The following is a 23,577-nucleotide window of genomic DNA, read 5'->3' on the forward strand; positions in this document are numbered from 1 at the left end:
GATTGGCTGGCGGCGGGGAAGGGCGGGCCATCGCCGCCCGCTCCCATTGGCGCGGGCGGCAAGGACGGGCCGAGGTGAGGCGGCCACAGGCAAAGCGGGCACCACCCCCGGCCGCGGTACTGCCGCCGGGTCACTTCTCCACAGCGAGGTCGGGCTGGCGGCGACCTCGGGGCAAGCAGGGTGCGCCCGGTCCCAACACCCCGCACAGCCCTGGTCTCGGCGCTGGCAGCCCGCGTCCTGCCTCTGAACCACGTGGCCGACGCGTGCTGCGGGGAGCCCAGGAAGAGGCCACAGTCACCCCATCGCTCCAGACCAGCCGACCACGGGGTCGAGAGCCTCACCCCATATACAGTGAGCATCAAGGCTGACACTGAGCAGAGGCAACACCCCCGAGCCAGGAGCTTCGACACCGCGCCCAAGCCCCCGCCTGGGCTGTAGTCAACAAGCAAAGGCCCTAGCAACACCGGATACACGTAAACACATCTCTGCCCCGCACGGATCAGAGAGAAGGTCCCAGATTTCATGGACACCAGGGCTGGAAGGGGTCTCGGGAGATCGTGGGGTCCAGCCCCCTTGTCCCTGGGGCAGGAAGACACCGAGTACAAACCCTTGCCTGAAGCAGGCTCATCCCTCTCCAAACCGCCCCCTACACAGCCGCTCTCGGAATCGCTACAATCACACCCGCAGCTCTGCTACACACACTAGACCTGCCACCCGGAAAGCAGGGGGATAGATGGCAGTATCCAGTGTTGTGCTGCTGCAAGGGGTGTTAAAATACACTTGAGCCATCCAAAGGAGAGTCACCGCCCCGCTGCCGAAGACAACCTTCCCCCTCACCCCCTCAGTCTGTACCAACCCAACCACGGATGGGGTCAGCACAATTCCTTACTAACCACAAATACAGTGACAAGGGAGGGTGACCCTCTAACCCAGAGGTAGGCAATTTCAGGCAGAGGGCTGCTTACTGAGTTTTGGCAAGCCAGAGGGCCACATGACAGGCAGCCCAGGCCAGATCAGTATTAATTTTCTAAATTTTTAGGGGTTCCGCAGGCAGGAGAGAATGCCTGGCAGGCTGCATTGTGCCTGCTCATGCTCTAACCAGAAACCTTCAGGTTTTAGCTCCACCAAGAGCACTGGCACACCCCAGTGAACATCCCGTCTTGGCTGCAGCCAACACCCAGTGACTCTGAGGAAGGCAAAAAACAATCCCCTGACATGGCGGGGGGGGGCCAGGGGAGTGAGGCAGCCAGAAAAGCTAGAAGCAAGGAAAATATTGCCAGCATAGTATAAACATAACTACAGGCAACCCCCACTTAATGCTGTTTCACTATAACACTCATTTCACATTCATACCCGATTCTACTTAGTGCTCAGCAAATTTCATTACAACAGTTAGGCACATGGTGCCAGAGTGGGCAGGCAGGAAGGTGGGAAAGCAGGGAAATAAATGGCAGCAGCAAGCAGGGAGGCAAGTGGCAGCGAGTGGGCATGAGTGCAGGGCCTGCGCTGGTGCCCCAGGGCCAGGGCCAGCAGGGCTCTATGGGGACAGGCTGGGCTATGTCAGCAGGGAGAAGGGGGAACCAGCCTGGAGGAACCATGACTGTGGCAATGACCACCCCCTGGCCTGGAAGGGACCAACAGCACTGCCTCTGCAGCCCAGGCATGGGCAGGCAGCAACAGTACAGCACCATCCAAGCTGGCTCTGAGCTACCAGGTGCTCACATCGCTGCTTCTAGGCACCCCGATAATGAATTTTATTTATTTACACCAATTCCTATGGGAAAATGGGTTTCACTTAACACTGTTCTGCTTAACGCTCGGTTTTTCTCGAACCAATTAAGAGCACTAAGTGGGGGCTGCCTGTACTCTTACATTAACCCCGATACCTAACCAACTTCTCTCTGCCAAGGCTAGCTCAATGGACTGTACCCGCTGTATCTACACCATGGCAGTTGTATGCTGCAACCCTGTTCCCTCAGATATTTCCATATCTGGGAAGTATGCCGAGGAGGCCACTCCAGAGCTTTGCTCTGCCACCGTTCTCAAAACCTCAGTCTCTGGTAAGCTTGGGAGCAGTTGTGCCTCACTGGCTTGTTTCCAGCTCTGAAGTGTGATGTGATGCGTGCCGGTTGCTTCAGTGTAGACATGCTGATTCCTTCTGCTTCACGTCTGCCTTTTAGCAGCTGCCTGGCTGCTCCCAATGCTTTCTTCTGCTGCTGCCTTGGTTCCACACGACTTGCCAGATTCCTTTTGCTGCCTCTCACCCCCTCCCTGCAGCTGCTTTCCTACTAGTGGGCTGGTTACCATGTCTAGGGCTCTATAGTAACAATTTGTCCACCTGAAGAGACAACACAGCTGGTCCTTCCCTTCAAACGCACACTTCCCTCTATTCCATCCTGGAAATCCTCTGCCCAGGAGTTAGTTAGAGGCAGTCATCAAATCCAGCCTTCAGGCAGAGATTCAGCGTCCCCCTACCATTCCCTGCTCTGGGAAGTCCTCCTCCACACCGTTGTGTGGGCTGAGATCCCAAACTGAGCCAAGCTGTCAAGAAAACCCTTCTCGCTTCCCTAAACCACACTTGCTTCCTGCTTTGCCTGAGTTTAACAAAAGGTGGTTGGGGAAACTACTTTTGTCATACTTCAAAAGTTCATACTCTACCAGTCAGCATTTACCTTCCATCAGAATTTTCCCATCATTCCCAAGGTTCAAGTGTCCTATTTCCTGACCTTTTAGATCCATCTTCCCTACTGCCAGCATCTCTCTTCTACAGTGCCACAACAGAGGAAAGATACAGCTTTCCCCAGAGCTTTATCCCACCATTCATGTACCACACTGTCCAAATGGGCCTGAGGATAGTCTCTGCTCTCTCCTGTTGCACATGTGGATCAATGTCCTTCATGCTTGCCTGACTGCTTCTGGTTGTTTTACACTAAAAATTAGGGGGTTGTTACAGTCAGCTGGAGGCACATTTGGCATGTTAATGTTGGCATTAGAGTAGTAAAAGAGCTCCGGTCACGACTGGTACCTTATTGTACTCCTCTCCATGGACAGTAGCCCTAAGCCTTGAAAGAGATTTGCCAACTGTTTGGAGATTAGAGGATATTTTAGAAGGCCTTTAAAAAAGGAGTGCACACACTCATTTAATCCCAAGCAAGTTACAAGCAGCCATATCCTTTAATGTTACTCTGCACTGGGGTGGTGGCAGCGGCAGCAGCAGGAGCAAAAAGAAAAAAAGGAAAGGAAAACTTAAAACAAAAAATGTTATTATGCAAATACTAAAAACAAGTGGTAAAAATGAAAAGGGGTGTGTGCCCCACCCAGAGGTTCAGCAGGAAACACTGTCACTGGAGACCAAGCCCTTTCCCCGACAGGGCTACTCACATAGGACCAGCTATCCAACTTCCACCTTTGTAGAGTATGTTTTGCAACCCACAGAAAAGTGGTTCACATTTTGTTGCAAGCGACATTTCCAAATGTAAATACGACATGGGGAGTGGGGTGGGGAGGAGAGGGGGACCTCTTCTGATGGTCAGCTTTCCAGAAAACTACTCTTCCCTTTTTTCAGAATCCTATTTGAGCCAACTGCCTAGAAACATGGGTGCATACTTCCCCCGCTGAACCTTTAGGACTAACAGACCTTCGAAGAGTTCTGACTGCCACAGCGGCCATAGCAGAAGCACTCATCTCGCGGCCCTGTCAGATTCTAACACATCTGCAAATTCTGCTAAATACCCATCATCGATCTCGGACAGGACACAAGACGACAACGACGACCTTCTGAAACTAGTCTCCACCATTCAGCCAGTTCCTTTCATTTACCTACTTTCAAGTATTACTTTGCCCATCAGGCCCTCTTTGGGCTTCCCCCCAAGTTCCTCACCAGTCCCATGATAACTTACTGCAAATTCCCAGGATATTTGGCTGCTGTACTCTGTTCATCCCTCGCCAGCATCCTGGTCTATTGGGAGAAACCCTGTCCTTCCACCGGCCACATCTAAAACCCTCAAAGGCAAGTAAGGCAGCAACCCTGTCATCCTCACATCAGCCGCTGGACTTCTTCTAATTTAAGCATTCTTCCGTTGGATATAGGGTGTTAGAAGCAGCACCAGGTGGTAAAAACTGTCCCCTCAAATACCAAATGCTGGTTTTATATTTCAGCAGGAGAAATATCCTGACAGGGTGTGAAGGGGGTGAGCAATCACCAATGATGGTATTATTTTCTTTTCCTCTTCTTCCACTGCTTCCTATCTGGATTCCTTCTGAGGCAAGGTGCAATTTTCAAACTTACTTTTTCAAACTTTGGCCTCAGCCTTTGCTTTGGTCTGTAACACAGGAAGCTCTCTAGATTAGAAGGTAAACCTTAGGACTTACATAAATATCAGCAGGATTCTTCCTTTTTTCCCCCTGAGTCCTTGTAACAAGATGGAAGGCCCGGACAATTACTGGAAAATAGCTTTTATTTTAAATCTTTTTTTAAAAAGATAACAATCAACTAAAAACCCAATTTCTGATAGAGAGCCACATCTCTGACACCAACCATGTACAAACAGATATGCGAATAAGTTCAGATATTGGCTTTAAAAAGAATTTAAGTCTTTAGCATTATTTTTTAAACTAGAGTATAAGAATGTGAAATGGGTATGTGTTCTAATACTAGATTCTGAAATGAGCCAAAATTACAAACAAAAGCCAAGTTTACAAGTATCATTCAATTTCTTGGTTGCATTATAGCCATGTGGCAATGCAGACTGCACTTATGAAAAGAAGTGTTTTCTAATTCAGCAAACATCTGCTAAAATTGAATATACTTTAAAATTGTATGGTCTCTTTTGTCACCCTAGAATAATTCTTGACCTGGAAGACCAAAGAAGCATGAGTCAGGAAACACAGGAGAAGCTTTCCGTACCCATCTTAAAGGTAAGCCAGTGTATCAGGTAATTTATCAATGTTTTCTGCAGAATGAACAGCAATTTCTGTGGACTAGAAGATAAGATCCCAAGACAAGCTATGTTAAAACAGAAAAATAAAGTTACCTAAGAATTCTTCAAATTGTAAACCAAGATTTAGTCATGAAGCAGACATGTCTCAAATACAACTAGTTTACACTGGGATTTGAGTTACGTAAATATCAGTTTGCTATGGACTGTGGTACAAACTAAAATCTAGAATTAAGGAAGCAAAAAGGAGTTTAAATTTTATACTTGATGAATAGCAGTGAATCAGAATAGACCAAAGTATGCCCCAAACCTCTTCAAAATGACAATAGTGAAGAAGGATGTTAAAAAAACTAAACATAATTCTCATGCTTTCAATAGCGCTTTTGCCTTTCATCCAAAAGCCACTGAAAGCACGTTATAAAACAGTAGAACAATTTCAAACAATTCATATACTAGGACACCCACAGTCGCACTGCCAACACCAATGAAGTGCAGGAAGTGCACTGTGGTAACTGAACTCAGCATACAATGAAGCTTAATGGAAAAAAATGGAAGAGGGTGCCAAGTGTCATGTGCTCCCTAGATTGTGTCAGAGGATCTGACTCCTGCTGTCCACAGGACATTTCAGAGATTAGAGTTTCCAAGAATGCAATTTAGGTAAGATCTTAGAAGAAGTAGAAGGTCACGTGACATGGCAATACACATGGTAAGTAATTCTACGTTAGCCAAAACGTAGCAAGGAAGTTTAGATATAATACCACAGGAATAAGAGCGGAACAGTCAAATGTATTATGGAACTAAGTTGTTCATAAGACTGAAATTGAGATCCCTTTACCTTTGCATAACTTGCTTGATTCTGAAAATTGTTCCAAGTTAGAAGTTTAGGACAGTTTCTATCCAATGCTTACAATACTGGCATTTTTTATAAAAATATATCTAGTAGATAAATTGCACAAAAATCACCATCATGCTTAGCTGACTAGTTGGCAGGGGGTAGCAGACATGTACTGCCAAAAGATTTCACAGGACAAGCAATGGACCCCCAGCAGTAACCTCTGCTAAACAGTTGAGAAGAATTGGAAGCAGGGTGTGAAGGTGTCCATCTATAAGCAGCAATCTGAAAACAGCTACGAGCACTGAATTATTAAAAAAAAGCGTTCAGTAGAAAGAATTATGAACTTGGAAAATACCAGAAGGCATAGGACATTCTGAAGAGCATGGTGCACTTTAAATAATTAAAATCAGGCAAAAAGGCAATGACAGACAAATACCGCCCCCCCGCATCACAGCAGTAACAGTGCCTGTGTTGTTTTCCTGCACCTTGACTTATGTTATGCATGTAGTATCAACATCCAAAAGGTTCCCTTAATTTGTCGGTATCAAATAATCATAAAAGCTATTATGATCTGAGATTCTGCTGTGTGAAGTATTTCAGGAAGTATCTAGCAGTCAAAGATGTGCCAAAGTCTTTCATGGAGGTGCATACATTTAAAAAAGATGATCAACTAAATATATGCAGTAAAAATTCTTGAGCCACAATGAGAACTTTCTGCCACATTTCCCAATTTCATAAATCTTCCCTTGTGAAGTTACAGTTAATTTTTAAAAAGGAATGCCAGGTGATTCAAGAGGGGGAAAAAAGCACTTAAACATCTGATGTACATCTAGAAGAATGTAGGTGCCTAAGCCAAGTGAACGATACATAAAGTCCCTGCCATAATACTTCAGCACTTGAGTCTGTAGACACCTACACTTTTGCCAGAAAACTTAAGTACTTGAAAGTTCAGCTCCTGTGAATGTCCAGCCACAGTACTATCTTGGCAGAGCAAAGCAGCTTGGCACTCCTCATGTGCCCCATGCCATTTTAGATTCCCTGCACATGCCCCACAGGGGTCACAGGTAAATGCTCGGGCCATGCTTCACCCACATGAATTGGAGCTATGTTCATTCAAAACAAATATACCAGAACAAGCGATAGTGCCACTGACCACATTTTGTGCTTGCCTACTGATTACAGTACCTGCCCAGAGAATGGGGACCCGAGTTATAGGCTCTCCTCAGCCTGAGGGGGCTGCAAACCACATCTTCCACCTCCTAAGAGAATGCTAACCACTGAGTTGTAAACCAAACTAAGATTCATAGATTCATAGATGCTAGGGTCGGAAGGGACCTCAATAGATCATCGAGTCCGACCCCCTGCATAAGCAGGAAAGAGTGCTGGGCCTACATTACCCCAGCTAGATACACATCTAGCCTTCGCTTGAAGACCCCCAGGGTAGGGGAGAGCACCACCTCCCTTGGGAGCCCGTTCCAGACCTTGGCCACTCAAACTGTGAAGAAGTTCCTCCTAATGTCCAATCTAAATCTGCTCTCTTCTAGCTTGTGGCCATTATTTCTTGTAACCCCCGGGGGGGCCTTGGTGAATAAATACTCACCAATTCCCTTCTGTGCCCCCCTGATGAACTTATAGGCAGCCACCAGGTCGCCTCTCAACTTTCTCTTGCGGAGGCTGAAAAGGTCCAGTTCCTCTAGTCTCTCCTCATAGGGCTTGGCCTGCAGGCCCTTAACCATACGAGTGGCCCTTCTCTGGACCCTCTCCAGATTATCCGCATCCTTCGTGAAGTGCGGCGCCCAGAATTGCACGCAGTACTCCAGCTGCGGTCTGACCAGCGCCCGATAGAGGGGAAGTATCACCTCCTTGGACCTATTTGTCATGCATCTGCTGATGCACGATAAAGTGCCATTGGCTTTTCTGATGGTTTCGTCACACTGCCGACTCATGTTCATCTTGGAGTCCACTAGGACTCCAAGATCCCTTTCCACTTCCGTGCCACCCAGCAGGTCATTTCCTAGGCTGTAGGTGTGCTGGACATTTTTCCTCCCTAGATGCAGCACTTTGCATTTCTCCTTGTTGAACTGCATTCTGTTGTTTTCTGCCCACTTGTCTAACCTGTCCAGGTCTGCTTGCAGCTGCTCCCTGCCCTCCGGCGTGTCCACTTCGCCCCATAGCTTAGTGTCATCTGCAAACTTGGACAGAGTACATTTCACTCCCTCGTCCAAGTCGCTGATGAAGACATTAAAGAGTATCGGTCCAAGGACCGAGCCCTGTGGGACCCCACTGCCCACACCCTTCCAGGTCGAAACCGACCCATCCACCACGACTCTCTGGGTGCGACCCTCCAGCCAATTCTCCACCCACCGGACTGTGCAGTCATCCAAGTCACAGCCCCTTAACTTGTTCACCAGTATGGGGTGGGATACCGTATCAAAGGCCTTCCTGAAGTCCAAGTATACGACATCCACCCCTCCTCCTGCGTCGAGGCGTTTTGTAACCTGGTCATAAAAAGAGACTAGATTGGTCAGGCACGATCTGCCTGCCACGAACCCATGCTGGTTTCCCCTCAGCATAACTTGCCCTGCCGGGCTCTCACAAATGTGAGCCTTGATAATTTTTTCAAAGACTTTGCCAAGGATGGAGGTGAGACTAACTGGCCTATAGTTGCCCGGGTCCTCCTTCCTCCCCTTCTTGAAAATGGGAACCACACTGGCCCTTTTCCAGTCCTCCGGGACTTGACCCGTGCGCCACGAGCGTTCAAATATTCCCGCCAGTGGCTCTGCAATGATGTCGGCCAGTGCCTTCAGTACCCTCGGATGGAGCTCATCCGGGCCTGCTGACTTAAAGGCATCCAGTTCTTCCAAGTGACCCTGCACCACCTCAGGGTCCACGCATGGAAGTCTGGTGCCTTGCTGCTGCCTCCCTACACTCCCAGTGAGAGACTTGTCATTCCTCTCGCTTAGGAACACTGAGGCGAAGAACTCGTTGAGGAGTTCAGCCTTGTCCCCTCTGTCCGTCACCAATTGTTTCTGCCCATTTAGCAGAGGTCCTATTCCTCCCTGGGCCTTCCTTTTACTCCCTCTATATCTAAAAAACAATTTCTTATCGTCTTTTACTTGGGTTGCCATCCTCAGCTCCATGGTAGCAATCTCCCCCTTCCTTTTGGAAACCAGACCACTGGACAGCAAAGAATTCCAGATTAATGGTGGAATATGCATCTGAAAAAACCCAGTGATAAGGACATCCACCTGACAGTGGGGGAATACCTGGATTCTGGTCACTGCTCCATGGACTGTTTATGTACTGTGTGTTAATAAGTTATTGTATTAAATACATATATTGGAAGTGGAGACTGAAAACCAGGCTTCTTCCCCTCCACAAGGGGAGTGGTCCTATTACTGGGCTGTAGAGTGCTCCCATGTTCTTTGCTGTGGCTCTGGCCTTATGGATTTTGCATTCTTGGTTGCACAGCACTATGCACAACTTGAAGCAGAACAGCAAAGCCTAAAGCAGTGACAATACCGACTACAGAAAAAAAGTAAGAGCAATTCTTCTGTTACGAAGGATTCAGGCAGCCCACAATGTCAGAATGTTTTTATCACTATGGATTTAAAATGGCAGCGGGGGCACTTGAATTAAAGCTTCTTTGACAAGCTTTAGTTCAAGTGCCCCGCCATCATTTTTAAGCATGGGGATGCTGATGCCTGCTACCACACTCCAGCAGGCTCGATTAATTGAATCTGCTCCGATACACTGTAATTACAGCACGTCAGAGCAGCCTCTGTGGTCATGCACAGGCATCCAAAATCTTTCACTTCCTGGACAAGTGCTCTATTCCAGAGGCTGGCAACCTACAGTCCATGGCCTGTGTCTGGCCTGCCAAGCAACTGGATCCAATCCACTAGTCCAGATGTTTGGGGCACCCTGGCATCAGGAAAAATCTGTGGCAAGTCTGTGGGAGGTTAGCACTACTAGCAGGAGAAACAGCAGCAGCGATGCTAGCCAATCAGTCAGAAGTGACCGTCTACCTCTGAAGCGGCCCACTGCTCCAAACAGTTGCCAATGTTCACTCTGACTACATAGTCACCACTCACCTCCTCCTCAGCCAGCTGTGCTTCAGGAGAAAGGAGTGAAATAGTTGCCCATGCCCAAAGGGATGATTTAGGTGCAGCACAGGGTTTCAGGCTGTAAACCCTAGTCTCACATAGGTGTCTAACCCCAATTTGCAGTGTAGGAGACAGGATTTCAGACACCCTCCCCTTCATTTATTTGTTCTTACTCACAAATGTATTGTAAAATGTAATGTATTGTAAAAGAAACTTAGGTGCCTGGTTAGGATTTCTGAATTCCACTTGTTTAAGTCTTTAGGATTTACTTTCCTAAAGTATAGAAAAGCTCCAATAGCTTTACATATACTATACTCCCACATACTCGGAAAAAAACCAAAACTACATATGCAAGAAAAGACTTTAAAATGTTGTTCTTTCAGTTCTTTTAGTCCTCTGATCACCTCATAAAGGCACTGGAAGCTGGAATTAGGTTATATTCTGCACACTAGTATTTCCAAATATATGACCTTCAACTTAAAAAAACTGCAGGGATTGACACCAAAATATCTTGCTAAAAAAGTGAATAGTCTTTTATATTACATTTTTATTTTGCAAGAAAATAAATTATACAACTTAAAAAATAAAATTCAAAAATTAAGCAGTACATCAAAATAGTTCAGCTGGACTGCCATACAGAAACTGCTACCATTCAAAATTGTACAGCATTATCATCTTGGTATGTAGTGGCACACATTCAAAATTGTAAATACCATATGTAGATAGTTATTACAACTCAGGAACTCAAGTTTGCTCAACACTCCAGACTACATATAGTGTATGAAGGGGAAGCTTTCATGTATTGTTTATTTCACAAATATGACCTCAAAGAATTTACAAAGATAGCATCCCAGTCATTTAGATGAAAACAGAAAAACAGTTTGAGTTTAAGATAGCAAAGCTTTCTGTAAAACTATCAAATCTTTTTCCCCAATTGTATTTTTTTTTAAATTTGCACCTTACAGGACAATGGCATCCCAATGCAAATAAATGTAAAATGTTGAGTATTCAAAACATTTTATACTGAATTTAAGAAAAAAGGTGAAAAGAAAGCCACCATTTATTTGTTTTGGAAATGTAACTATGCTCAAACATAAATGCAAGAGATTTAGATAAGTAAATATCAGGGACACTAACAGTAAAAAGGGAAAAATGGAAGACTTCAGAATTGAAACCTTATCCAGTTGTTGGGACAAAGGAGGATTTACCAATATTTCTTAATGAAACTCCTACAGAGAAAGATAAATCACTTTCTGTATTTTCACTTCTATATGTTAATTCCATACCTATTCATCATGGCAGTGTGTGACAACATGTTCTTTCAGATGCAGCACCTGTTAAGCTAGCTCTTTGGAGATATTTATTCATAGCTAAAAATTCAACTTTAAAAAGTGCATCATTGCCATATTGCAAGTGAAGAACATCTCATTTTTATTTAGATCTGAACATTCCCCTCCCTTGAGACACTTCACCCTGCATATCTCCCCATGCCCAGGTAACGCTAGCTTTAAGTGCATTTTGGTGAAAGTGACCTGATGAAGGATGCTAAATATGATTCTGCATCTTTAGCAAATTGCTGGTGTGATTTTCAGATTCCATTTTTTTAAAAACACGTAACATGTTTTCCTATATATACTTAAAGAAAATTGAACAATGCCATAGGTACATTGTCAATTATAAAATTCCCCTGCCCAAACACTGAAGAACGTTTAAATAATTTGAAAGTTGTAATTAAAAAAAAAGAGGCGAGTCTAGGTGTGTGGGGAGGTATGCAGATAGCTAGCATGTAAGAGTTTATTGCTGTCTTAAATGTACAAACAATTGGTACATAAGTTTATGAAAGTCAATCTCAAATTTCTTCCCTAAACTTAGCTAAGGGCTTAGGAATCGGGACTACCTAGTTTCATATTGAGCTTGTTTGCGTGTGACAGTGTATCATGGCTATTTGCTCTCGTCAAACACTGGAAACCGCAAATACTCAGCACATCATTAAAATATTTGAAGATTATGGCTTTGCCATCCCTTTCCTAGTATTCCTAAATGAGAATTTAATTAGCTATATTTTAAAATCAAGTCACAAATGCTGAAAATATAGCAGCATGTACAGAAAGATCTCCATTATTAAAACTAACTTTTAACTGTGAAAATAGTGGAAAGTGTGTTGCTGCCAAACTAGAAAGCACCACTGACTTTTGATTTTGAAACACTGTCAGGCTACGAATCTGATCTTTCAGTGCTAACATAAAAGGGTAAAATGTATTTGTTAATATTATCCACTTATGAAGATCAATAAAGAAATGCAAGCTACAAGATTTCAGCGTCTCATTTTTTCCTCCCTCTTGCTTGTTCATGATGCTGATCTCAGAACTGAAGATTTCTTCAGAAAATGATTCAAAAATGCAATGTTCCAAGGAACTAACATTGGCCCATACTTTAGTGCTAGAACATGTAGCTGCTTGAAGGGGAGGAAATATCCATCTAGAGAAGTTTTTTAAACACTTATTTTACCCATTGCAGAAACCATGCAAAAATTCTGATCCCCACTCACTTAGGGCAAGTTTTCAATTCTTGTAACGACTGAACATCCTCTCTTGCCATTTTATTTACCATGAAAGATAAAATAGACTGTACCTAGGCTAGTAGCATTTTCAGGACAATTTTGCAAGCCTGCCTCGTGGCACATTAAAAACAAGAGTATTCAAATCACGCTGAGTAAAAGATGATGACTTACCTTTTTTCTTTTTTTTACCCCAAAAGGCAGACTCCCTATTCCAATGGTACTGATGTCATGATGCCAGAACATGCTGGGACATTTCAGAACACTGGTGGTAAATTACTGCCAACTGGCTACTCAAGATTGTTGAAAAAGGACAAAGAGGTACCATTTGAAATGCCAAATACACAACAGGTATTTTGATACAATCTTTCTACATAAAAACTGCAAACCAGAAACTCCATGAAGCCTTTGCACGTTTCCTTCAGGGGTCATTTTCAACTCCTGTTGACTACAGGGCAGCTTGCTTGCTTTTTTTTTTTTTTTTTTAAACAGAGATTTGACTTTTCAACAGTGAAAGCACCAGAATACCCATGTGTGATTCTATTATACATGTATACCAGTGAAAAATTTAACACAGGGATCTTTAAGAGTGTTATTTGCTCATTTGGGGAAGTTGTTCATCAATTTTTTAATGCATTCAGATTATGTAGTCATACTTAAACATCTGAAAAATATTAAATGTACAATGGAATACACTTAATATTTCTGTTCACCATAAACAGACCCAGCCACGCAACATGGTTTTTAAGGTGAATCACTCACTACTAAGGAAGCTTCACCTCTTCAAAATGGATTGTAATAAACCATCTGTCCAGGCAAGATAACAAATAATGTATATCCATATGTTTACAGCAAACAATATAAAACAGTGATCTCCTGCTTAAGGAAAAAAAAAAAAGACATCCACAAGTTGGAAATATGTTTACATCACTTGCGTGTCAATATTAAAAATCCAGTTACTATATTGAAGCACTGCTTGAGCCAACAGGTTGTTATTGTAACAAATACATGTCATCAGCTGTGATGCATCTGTGTATGTCTCTCAAATGTTATACATAAAAAAGGACCAAAGGTGGACAGCATGTTACTCTGTTGATCCAAAAACACAAAGTGAAAGTGCTACTTCTAGTCCTAATTGCATTTTTTTTTAAAAACAAAACTAATAGCAGTTCCTCAGTGCATGAATATTCGAGTAACTTCCTTGTGCAAGTACTGTTCATCTAAAAACCCAAACCTGTATTCTTCCTGGTGGGTGTAAATCAAATCTACTTTAAAAAGCTCACAATGGGCTCTTCATGAATGCAAGTTTCCCCACAAAAACAGCATGCTGTTAAAAGTGTGCAACATGAAGGGAATGCCATCATGCTAGCTGAATGAGATTGGCAAAACATAGTCCTCTTGTAAGGCAAGGCAGGGATTTTAATATGTAATGCAAGTCAAAATGAGTCCTTCTGCAGCACAAACTGTTGCAGCTGTCTGCTGAAGCACCCTTCTGCATCTGTTCTCGGCATCTTACAGTCTTCAAATTATGCCATATAGATGAAGGTGTTGATATCCGATTCATCTCTTCTGATATATTTGTGCTCTATAAGCCATTCAATTTGCTCTTTTATCATTTTCTTTTGTGGCAAGAACATATTTTTCAATATTTCTACCAGTTCAGTCTGAAGCTGAGCATTAGTAATTTTCTTCCTCATTTTCATTATTTGGATAATAGCCTCCTGGTGGGGGGGGGTGCAAAAAAGAAAAGATGTTTGAAAATATCCATGTAAAAGTGAACACAGGATTAATGGGGGTTTTGGGAAAGGAGAGAAAACAATGCAATTTGACCAATACCAATGTAAAAGTTTTCAAAACATTCCCATAGGAAAATTAATCTGTCATATTACATATTGTCTTTAGGATCTAAAATATCTATAAACCGCCCTCTGTAAAACAAGTCTTGGTGAAAAGCAAGGTAAAGCCTCGTTTATACCCAATGCAACCATAATGACCATAACAGGTTTTGCTAACATGTCTGCAAAGGGAAAACACTTATGCTTCAGGGTTTCCTCATAGATCAGGAAGTGACCTCATTCTTTTGGACTGTCCCTTATAGCTTCTCCCTTGGAAGGATTCTGCTGATTTGAACTGTAGAGATCTTTGAAGAAGCTACAGATCAGTGTAGCATATATTCCTCGAAACAAATGATTTTTCAATCATCTAGGTATGAATGGTAAGTCACATCCTACTTCTATCTTTCTTAGCTCATTTAACTGGGTACTGAATAATTCTTGTGAAGAAGTTGATGGATAGATATTATACAGTTTAATGCAGACATAATGATTAAGAGGATGGAATTCAGTTAACGTTTTGAAGACATTTAGAATGCATCCACAGTTGAGGTGGATCAGCCATTAACATCTAACATTCCCTCACTATCACCTAAAATCACTGCCATCATGAAAATGACCTTCCCTGTGAGGTGCGCATTCAGTCACAAAGAGGCTCAAATGGAGTTTGCCACAATAGCCCTGACCAAAGCTTCTATGGAAAAACCTATCAAACATCTAGTTGATCCAGGCAGGCTGTCTGATTTGCTAAGCAGCCAGCAACAGTGGGCTGGAAAGCTGACCATAACCAGGAATGCTGACAGTCAGTCTGCTGCAAGTGAGCCTCCTGAAGAAAGCTCTATTTTCCACTGTTCTGACACAAGTCTTTCACAAAAGCATTACTTCCACACTTTCTAAGGCTAGGCTAGTCCAGAGGTGTCAAATTCAGTGGGGCCAGATGAGTGTCGCTGGGCCAGTCTGTGGGTCAGATCAGGCTTCCCTGGAGTCAGTACAAGGGCAGTTCCAGCAGGGCGTTGCACACAGCACAAGGCCCACAATGGCCCTATGCACTATGTGTGGTACACATAGTCAATCCAACTCCATGCACCATGATTCAAGCCCCAGTCCAGGGTTCACTCTGCACATGGCACCAAGGACCAAGCACAGGGCACCCTACCAGGCTGGCCCTGTCTGCTGGCTCCAGGGCTGGTCCAGATCAGGCCCCAGGCTGTCTATGCTTACCAGAGCCCATGCAGCGCATGCCCTGTACTGGCCCCATGCACCACCTGCAGAACAAGACCTGGAGCATGGCCATACCAGCCATGTATGGTACAGGGAGCTGGCACAGGGCATGCAAAGCCCTGTGGCTAGCTCTGGTGCAGGCCAATCTGGACTGGCCCCAAAGCCAGCACACAAAATTGGTTCAGCATGGGGATCACATGGTGCACACATGTGCAGTGCTCATGTTGCTTAACAGCAACAAGCTCTCTATAACCCAATACCTGCAACTACATCCAGCTACAAAGAGTAACCAGATGTTTCTGCTACAAACCATAAATGGAAAAAAAGTTATTTACAACAACATTTCAAAACATTGCCTGCAGCCTGTATGTTTGATGATCCTGAGGTAGTCAAAGAGAAATGAGCCACCATTAAAACACTGTTTCTTTATTTCTGTTTTCCACATTTCAGGGCCTACTTCCACAGCATTGTTTTCTGCTGCAATAAACTATTTTTTCAAAACAGAAGGCAAAATACACTAGGGCTCACACACCTAGCTCCTAAAATCCACATCCTAAAATCAACACCATCATCAAGACTAAAATTTAATTCGACTGCCCATCTTTAGATGCAAGTTAATTGCTTTGACTACCATGCTTTGAGGGCCAGGCAATTTTTGGCATTTCTGCTCATGCCCCTTACAGGGAAAACAAACCAACTGCCATTCTGTTTGTGAACTCTTTTTTAAGCTGTTCAGAAAGCTATCAGAAGTGGCACATCTCAAGGTATTATTACATGGGTCAGGAACTTAGTATTCACATAGTCAAGCTTTTTATCTCTAGGCAACTTCTTGAATGGAGGAACCAAATGTTCCTTGTCCACTGAAAATGCATGACATGGAGTAAGTTGGAGTCATAGGACTGTACAGCTGGAAGGGACCTCGGAAGATTGAGTCCAGCCCCCTGCACCAGGCAGAAAAGACAACTGCCTGGAGATTTTGACAGGTAGATCAGGGACAGAAAGGTGTCAATTTTTACACCATTAAAGCAGTTAAGTTATTTGATATGGGGAGGGGAAAATCTCCCTCTTCAAATTTCGTCTCTTCCTCTGTTGTATGGAAGGGACAAGTTTTTCATTTCCTCCCCACCCCCTTTTCTTTTTAAACCCAAGCTCTCCATAGCAACTACATCCAGCGATATAAGTAGCCAGATATTTCTGCTATAACCCATAAAAGAAACAAAAAGTTATTCAGTAATTAAAAGACCAAAGTATAAAAAGTTAACTGTATGAGAGAAATAAGGTAGTTCAAAACTAGGGTTTCAGGCTCTAAGTATATCAAACTTCAACAGATGAGTTGACAGCTGTTTCAAATTCTAAAGGTTTTCTTCACAGCCATGAGGGCTAGAGACCTTATATTTAATGAGAGTGCATTATGGACATTTATAGCATATGAGTTAAATAGTGTTGCAGAATATTTAACCTGCTCCTGTGTTGAACAAATTCATGAAATTCTCTCTCAAAACAGCATGAATGCCTGATAAACTTTTAAAACTAATTCCCTGAAAATTAACAGAGACAAGAACTAAGAAGTCTGAAATCAGTTTCTTTTCAGTTATGCAGTACAAACTATTTTTTGGAGTATCGTATCACAAGATTGGCTTTGAGGGGTGTTCAGGAGGATGAGCTTCAAAACACACAGTTTGAGAAGCATTTCAAAAGCAATTGTTCCTAATCTCTGTACAGGTGACACCACTGCCCTCCCCACATTTCTGTCACTTGCAACCCCACTCCTGGTGCAATCCACACTTCCATAATGGATTTTCTGCAGCAGGATATATGACCCCACAAATGGGATACAAGCTATTTGGTGTCATATCTCCCAAGTCTGGAAAACTGCCAACATGGAAATGATGTATGAGGACATTATAGAGAAACCAGAGCAGATTTACACTGTTCTGTCAAAATTCACTTGCCTGGGTTCGTAATATTCTTAGCTGGACTATTCCTTCATTTTCCTCTTCTCGCATTCTCTCTGTAGTGAGTTGCAATCGACCAATCAAGTTTATCTTACCCCTTTTCTGAACTTTAGCATTTTTTCTGAAAGAATCATTGTACATGAAAATAAGCCAAAAAAGCATTCATTTAACATTAAAGAATTCATATTAAAACCTACTGATAAGCAACATTATCTTAGTGAGGTCACTCCTCATACACTGACAGGTGCAAGAGTCTGGCAGCAGTAACACTGACAGCTGCTTAATCATGTGCATCAGCTGATGAAACCACCTAGGATCCGAGTAGGCATTTTATACAGGCAAGATGAAAGAATTGAGATGGCCCCCTGGTCAGTATAGAAGCTGGTGTGTTATGAGAAACATGTGAAAAAGATTACAGGTTATGATGACAAATAATCCTAATTCTGAAGTCTTTGAAATCTCACCTGAAAAGTCATCTTGTATTGCCTACTGTGCTATATTGCCCTGGCATTGCTTCACATAAAACAACTTCAATATTAGGTCAGACCAATGGCTCAAATATAGCCCAACATCCTGTTTCTGATGCTGGCAACAGAAGATGGTAGGTAGGTAGGTAGGTAGGTAGGTAACACAACACGTGTGTCACAAGTGACAGGCAGCCTAGGTGTAGCATATCACAGATCAGTGAGGGAGCAGAAAGCAGAGCAGTACATAAAATTAGGTTTGGGAATTGGAGTGGCACTCAGGAAGGGTGCAGCGCTAGTTTGTGGCATGTCTGCAAAATAGTTCCCCCCCGCCCCCCCATGCCCTAAGAGAAAGAATGTATGAACAGGGTGCATCCAGAATGATCTGTCCTGTTTATAATCTCCCTGTCATCCATCATTGGTTAATGGATGTCAGAAGATACCTGTGTGACTGTTTTGTTTCATCATCCATGAGTTTGTCTAGTCCCTCTGTGAACTTGGATATGCTATGTGCCTCTATAACCTCCTGCAGCAATGAGTTCCATAAATTAACAGCGCACTCCAAACAGAGGCATCTGTAACCCGCTATAGGAAACTGAGTGGGAAAATGCAAACCACTGTCACCATCTCTTTCCTCCCCTCCTTGTGCTCCCTTCTCCCACTCCCAGAGGCCAAAAAAGCCAGTGAGAATGAAGTTCAGAATCTGGTGACCTCCATGGCAAGCAACAAGTCCTACTCATAGTTATTAATAATAAAATTAGGTAAAAAAATCTTCTAAACAATTTTACTCGGTGCATTTTTAAACATGTTAGAGAGGTCCTATTTTTGTAACTTTATTCAGCCTTAGGGATCTCAAAGCAATAGTACTGAATCTCAGCATTCATCACTGAAACACGGCCACTTTCTGGAAAGAATACTGCAGCAACCCTGATTTTAACAGTGCACAGAAACATTGAACTATTTAGAAGAGGAAGTGAACATATACATACACACACACACACACACACACATTCTTGCTTCTGTAACAGCTGAAGAAATGGAAGCCAAGAAGAATGGAATTTGCTTAGCACATCGGTGCTGTTTGAAGTCCTACAAATAACCACAAGTTAGCAGAAACTCAAATTCTGCATCTCATCACTACACAATTAAGAAATTAGTTTAAAATAAACTTGTTTAGTAATAAGGTTCTGCACATGGTATGTTAATTTTCATATATCTTACATTAAACTGAATTCCTGGTTGACTGAGAAGAGGGTTCCTTCTGTAAAGTCTTTGGGTGAATTGACTTGAGGTTCATACAATAAAACCTGACGTTTCAGCTTTGGAAATGCTACAAGAGACTATAGAGAAAAGAAAAAAAAAAAAAAGCAAGAAGCCCATGAAAATAAAAAATATCAGGCTAGTGACACAGCACCAATCATTCTGAACAACACGTGCAACCATTAGCTATATTTTAAGCTAATTTGTGCAGGAATTATATAATCTTACGTCATAAAAATATCAGGTATGCTGATGGCAAGAATCAGTTAATACAGGTGAACAATATTAATGCACACTGATATATGGTACCTTGTTTCTGAAAGACCGATGTAGAAAACAAAGCTGATATAAACAAGGGCATTCCAAAGAGTTAAGTACATGAACTCACCGCTACATAAGTTTAGTTCCATTAGTTACATGATTCATGTATAATTTCTTCCATTTTTGTTTATTTAAGTGAATTACACACGTTTACCCCCTAAAATGAACTTACTTTTATATAAAATACACTTAAGCAGATACCTCTGTGTTCCTAGAATCTGACCAATTCCATTGAAAGACATCATCATGATTTGGTCCTGTAAGCCACACCTGGCCAGAAAGACCTAACTGCCTTCAGAAGTTAAGTTTGGCAGTTCTGGCATGAAGGTGTTCCTTCAGGTCAAGGCTATATAAAGGAAGCACCAGAATCACTGGACAACTAGTTGAAAAAATCTTCACTCTTCAGTTTCAGAGAGTTAGTACTTTAAAAATATTCAAATGAATAACTGGGGGGGGGGGGGGGTGTGTGCGTGCAAGTAAATTAAAATCAAGTAGCAATCTGTTTCAACTGAAAGGGAAATACCCATAAAGTCCTCCTAAGTTCTGCATCAGGGAGCTCAGTTGCCAGTTTAAGGTTTTCAAAGCTGATCTTCTCACGGGGTCTTTGGTTCCATGCAAAAAGCACAGCCAGCTGAAATGTTGTTACCTCCAAGTCATACTGGCCAACCTCATTCTTAAACGTTATCTGTAGATCAAAAGAATTGATGAACACAAACGTTTTGAACACAAGCTTTTTTTTCATTACTGTGGACAAATAATGAAGTCTAGACAATAAAAATGAACACAGTAAAGTTCATATACTTACAATTCCATTGGACATGAGATGGTGCCAGTGCAGTTTTCTGCCACTATGATTCTTTTTGTAGAACTCTTCTACCTCGGGGATTAGATCTTCCAATTCCGTAGGCAGTGACACAAACACTTTTTCAGAACTTCGAGACCAGGCACCAGCATTTAAAATTTTAATATTCACAGAATCAGCTATAAAGACAGTGTTAAAATACATGAATCTAAAGATACATTAGGATTAAATACAAAAGGTACACTTTAATTAACTTAAAAAAAAAAAAAATCGGAAACTTTTAAGCCAGTGAGGACCAAATCATCAAAACTAATTAGATGACAGAAAGGTACACAAGTTTTGTTTAGATGCCTCTAGTTTTCAATACTCCTGCTCATCTTCTATCTAACCCCACGGACACCTGTATTTATGTTGGCTGGCATTCACAATGCTGCGCAAGTGCTGATGCCATTCCACAGCGAGAGGCACCTACCTACCTCAGGCCAAAAGCTCTCAAGGCCCATAAAGTGGAAGTCTCAAAAATAAGCAGCTGAACACCTGCCTCCTGAGTGGGACCCAATCTTGTACTCATGCTCTGAGAATGCCATCAGACCCTACAGAGGAGCACAGATGCATACCAAGAGGTAGAGCACCCACAAAAGAGATGGCCAAATGCAGAAGGAAGTGCATGTGGGTACCATGGTGATTAGGAGAACCACATAGTGTGATGGACCTGGGTTAAAATTTTTACTCCGAAATTAACCACCATGTAAAGGCTGCATGCATGCATATCTCTCTATTAAAAAGCATCTACCTGGGGATGCTACTGAGTATACTTGAGAAACATGCGATTCCTCTGTGTTCTTCCAAACCCTGCTTAAAATACCAAAATTTACAGCATTAAACTATTAGGTTCCCTCACACTGCTGTTTTAGATCAAAAGATAAGCAGTCATACAGTCAAAGCGTGTCCAAAAATGTTTTAAAAGGATTTCTGTCAGTGTTCCACCTCCCCAAGGCCTACTGAAGAACAGAGCCCTTCTCCCCCTGAAAAACAAAATGAAGCCAAGTCTGGAAGAAGAGGGAGGGCCTGGCTGTAAGATCATTCTGTTACAAATGAAAACAGAATTAAAAAATGCTTAAACCTGGCCAAAATAAGATTCTGGCTGAAGTTACCTGTTGATGAAAATAAGGATAAAGCTAATGCCCTGCAGTCCAGAACACAGAAGTCAGAATCTCTAACCTGAAAGATCACCATGTTGTAGAGGCGAGAGAACCACCTCCAATGAAAAAGAAAGTGCACTCCTTCCTAGATCTTCAGTCCCCTCAGAAATAGGAGCTGGAGGGCTAATCTGTGCTTCCTGGGGTCCAAGGAAGGGGTTGAGGAAAAGAAAAGAACTGTGTAGAATGTATACAGCAAATCATACAGATTTAACTGAAATTGTTTTCCTCATCCAGCCCCCCAGAAGCATGTACACCAGGTTGTAAGGCTACAACCTTCAGAAAGTGCCATCATAGCAATTTTTTTTCAAATACCAACAAAAAGAAATTAAGAGAAGCCAGAAAATTAAAAACAAAAGTTATGAGAGGAAAAATACTATGATTTTTTACCTGAAGGTGTAGGAACACTTAAAAAGGAGAGTGGAATCTTCCCAGAAAGAACCTGACTAGGCTAGAGGCTTTTACGTCCATTTCAGGAGTTCTCAAACTTCACAGTTAGCCTCACTTAGCTATGAAAAAAATTGCACCTCCTAATAGTTTGCTAAAACAATGCAACAAATTGAAAATAGTAGGCCTATATTCTCCAAAAATGAATTAAAAAAAAGTTGATGGGATTTGATTAATAAAAGATTAGTTTGAGTTTCAAAAGTATTAACTTTAAGGTCAAGGGCAAGGATAGTATAAACAGAAGCAGTTAAACTGAAGTTTCACTTAACCTATCATTGTTTGGTATCATTTTTCCTTAAATGTATAACTCTGTATGAAATCCATCAGTCCTACTTTAGCAATGGAGGGGGGTTTGTTTCCTCACTTCACAAAGTAGCGCAATGCACGGTTGCAACGTAGGAAGAAAGAGACACAAGTCATCTTCGACAGAAAACTGGGACCTACACTTTGTTTTGATTGCAGTTAATGCCGAAAAGCCTGACTCGCATAGGTAGATGGAAGAAAAAGGAATGAGGCCTTTAAGAGTGTTAACTCAGGAAACTCAGATCTTATTGATAACCAGCTGGCATTTGTAAAAAAAAATTGTGCTACAGTTCCTGGTCACTTGACAAGTTGATAAGGCTTTCCTCTTCTTTTGGGGACAGCACATCTGTGGGGATTGACTTAAAGGGGAGTGGGTTTCTAATCCACTATTTACATTTGGTTTAGCCCACTTCAAGAAAGTATTCACAAACTGCTCTTGCAGAGTCCCTTAGTGATGAACAACTATGTCCTGGATACTGTCAACTGATGTATCACCGCACTGTTGCACAATGTCCTCCGGTGCTGAAAAGATGCAAACAGATGCCCACTGCACACGTGAAAACCACAGTTCAAGTTTATTAATGAATCCTGCTATCCGATCAATAGCAACAAACACATTTTGCATCTTCTCCCTCAAGTGACGCATTCAGAGAATTCAGTCGCTTGAATATGTCAGCCAGATATGACAACAAAGATACCTAACAAGTGTCACTAAAACACTGTAGAAGTGGGGAGTTACCATGAACAAGAAGAATACAGACTTCATCATGTAGTTCATATACTCTTGTCAGTACCTTGCACAAGTCCTTGGACAACCAATGGACTTCTGCATGTAGCAACAACTGTGTGTGAAGCTTGCCCCCATCTCTTCGCATAAAATGCCAAAAACTCTTGAATTATCCGGGCATGACTTTATAAAGGTTACAAGTTTTTACTGCAACTGAAAATACACTGCTGAGCTCCTCTGGCATCTTCTTAGCAGCCAGTGCCTGTCTGTTGATCATACAATGATTCCAGGTTGATGTGGGGGCCACTTCGTCACAAGCCTGCTATGCTGTCCTGTCATAGACTGTGCTCCATCGCTGCAAATTCCAAAACAACATCCCCAATCAAGGTTTGTGTCTTGGACAAAAGTATTTAACAGTTTAAAAAAAAAAAACTCTTCACCAGTTGTTCGTGGGGAGAGACTCTTTACTAGTTGCTTGTGTGCAGCAAAACTAATTCCTCCTTTAATTCTGTTGCTGTAGCAAAACAAATACACACCAGTACCTGTGCAGCATTTGATACATCAGTAGACTCATCTATCTGAATGGAATAATGTGGGCTTTGATGAACACT

At 42.5% G+C, this 23,577-nt stretch overlaps 1 protein-coding gene and 1 long non-coding RNA gene across 3 annotated transcripts in view; one reads left to right on the forward strand and one right to left on the reverse strand.

Annotated features, from left to right (window-relative positions):
- Positions 1–30: 30 nt before the first annotated feature.
- LOC149875219 (uncharacterized) lies at positions 31–6,412 on the forward strand. Its single transcript, XR_016439420.1, has 4 exons — positions 31–935; positions 1,910–2,060; positions 3,566–4,009; positions 4,842–6,412. It is a non-coding gene; the product is annotated as an uncharacterized LOC149875219 (long non-coding RNA).
- Positions 6,413–10,405: 3,993 nt separating this feature from the next.
- The window catches only part of CUL5 (cullin 5), a 57,389-nt gene continuing 44,217 nt past the window's right edge, over positions 10,406–23,577 (reverse strand). For both annotated transcript variants that reach the window (XM_090029739.1, XM_090029749.1), the window contains exons 15-19: positions 20,294–20,469; positions 20,012–20,173; positions 19,129–19,247; positions 17,441–17,564; positions 10,406–14,156 (exon numbers count right to left, since the gene is read on the reverse strand). In XM_090029739.1, coding sequence (XP_089885865.1) covers positions 13,962–14,156; positions 17,441–17,564; positions 19,129–19,247; positions 20,012–20,173; positions 20,294–20,469 — 776 coding nt within the window. In that variant the 3' untranslated portion in view covers positions 10,406–13,961. The remainder of the gene's footprint in view (positions 14,157–17,440; positions 17,565–19,128; positions 19,248–20,011; positions 20,174–20,293; positions 20,470–23,577) is intronic.

This window comes from Crocodylus siamensis, chromosome 1, assembly GCF_052110815.1.
Source record: "Crocodylus siamensis isolate JL-2025a chromosome 1, ASM5211081v1, whole genome shotgun sequence".
NCBI lineage: Eukaryota > Metazoa > Chordata > Crocodylia > Crocodylidae > Crocodylus > Crocodylus siamensis.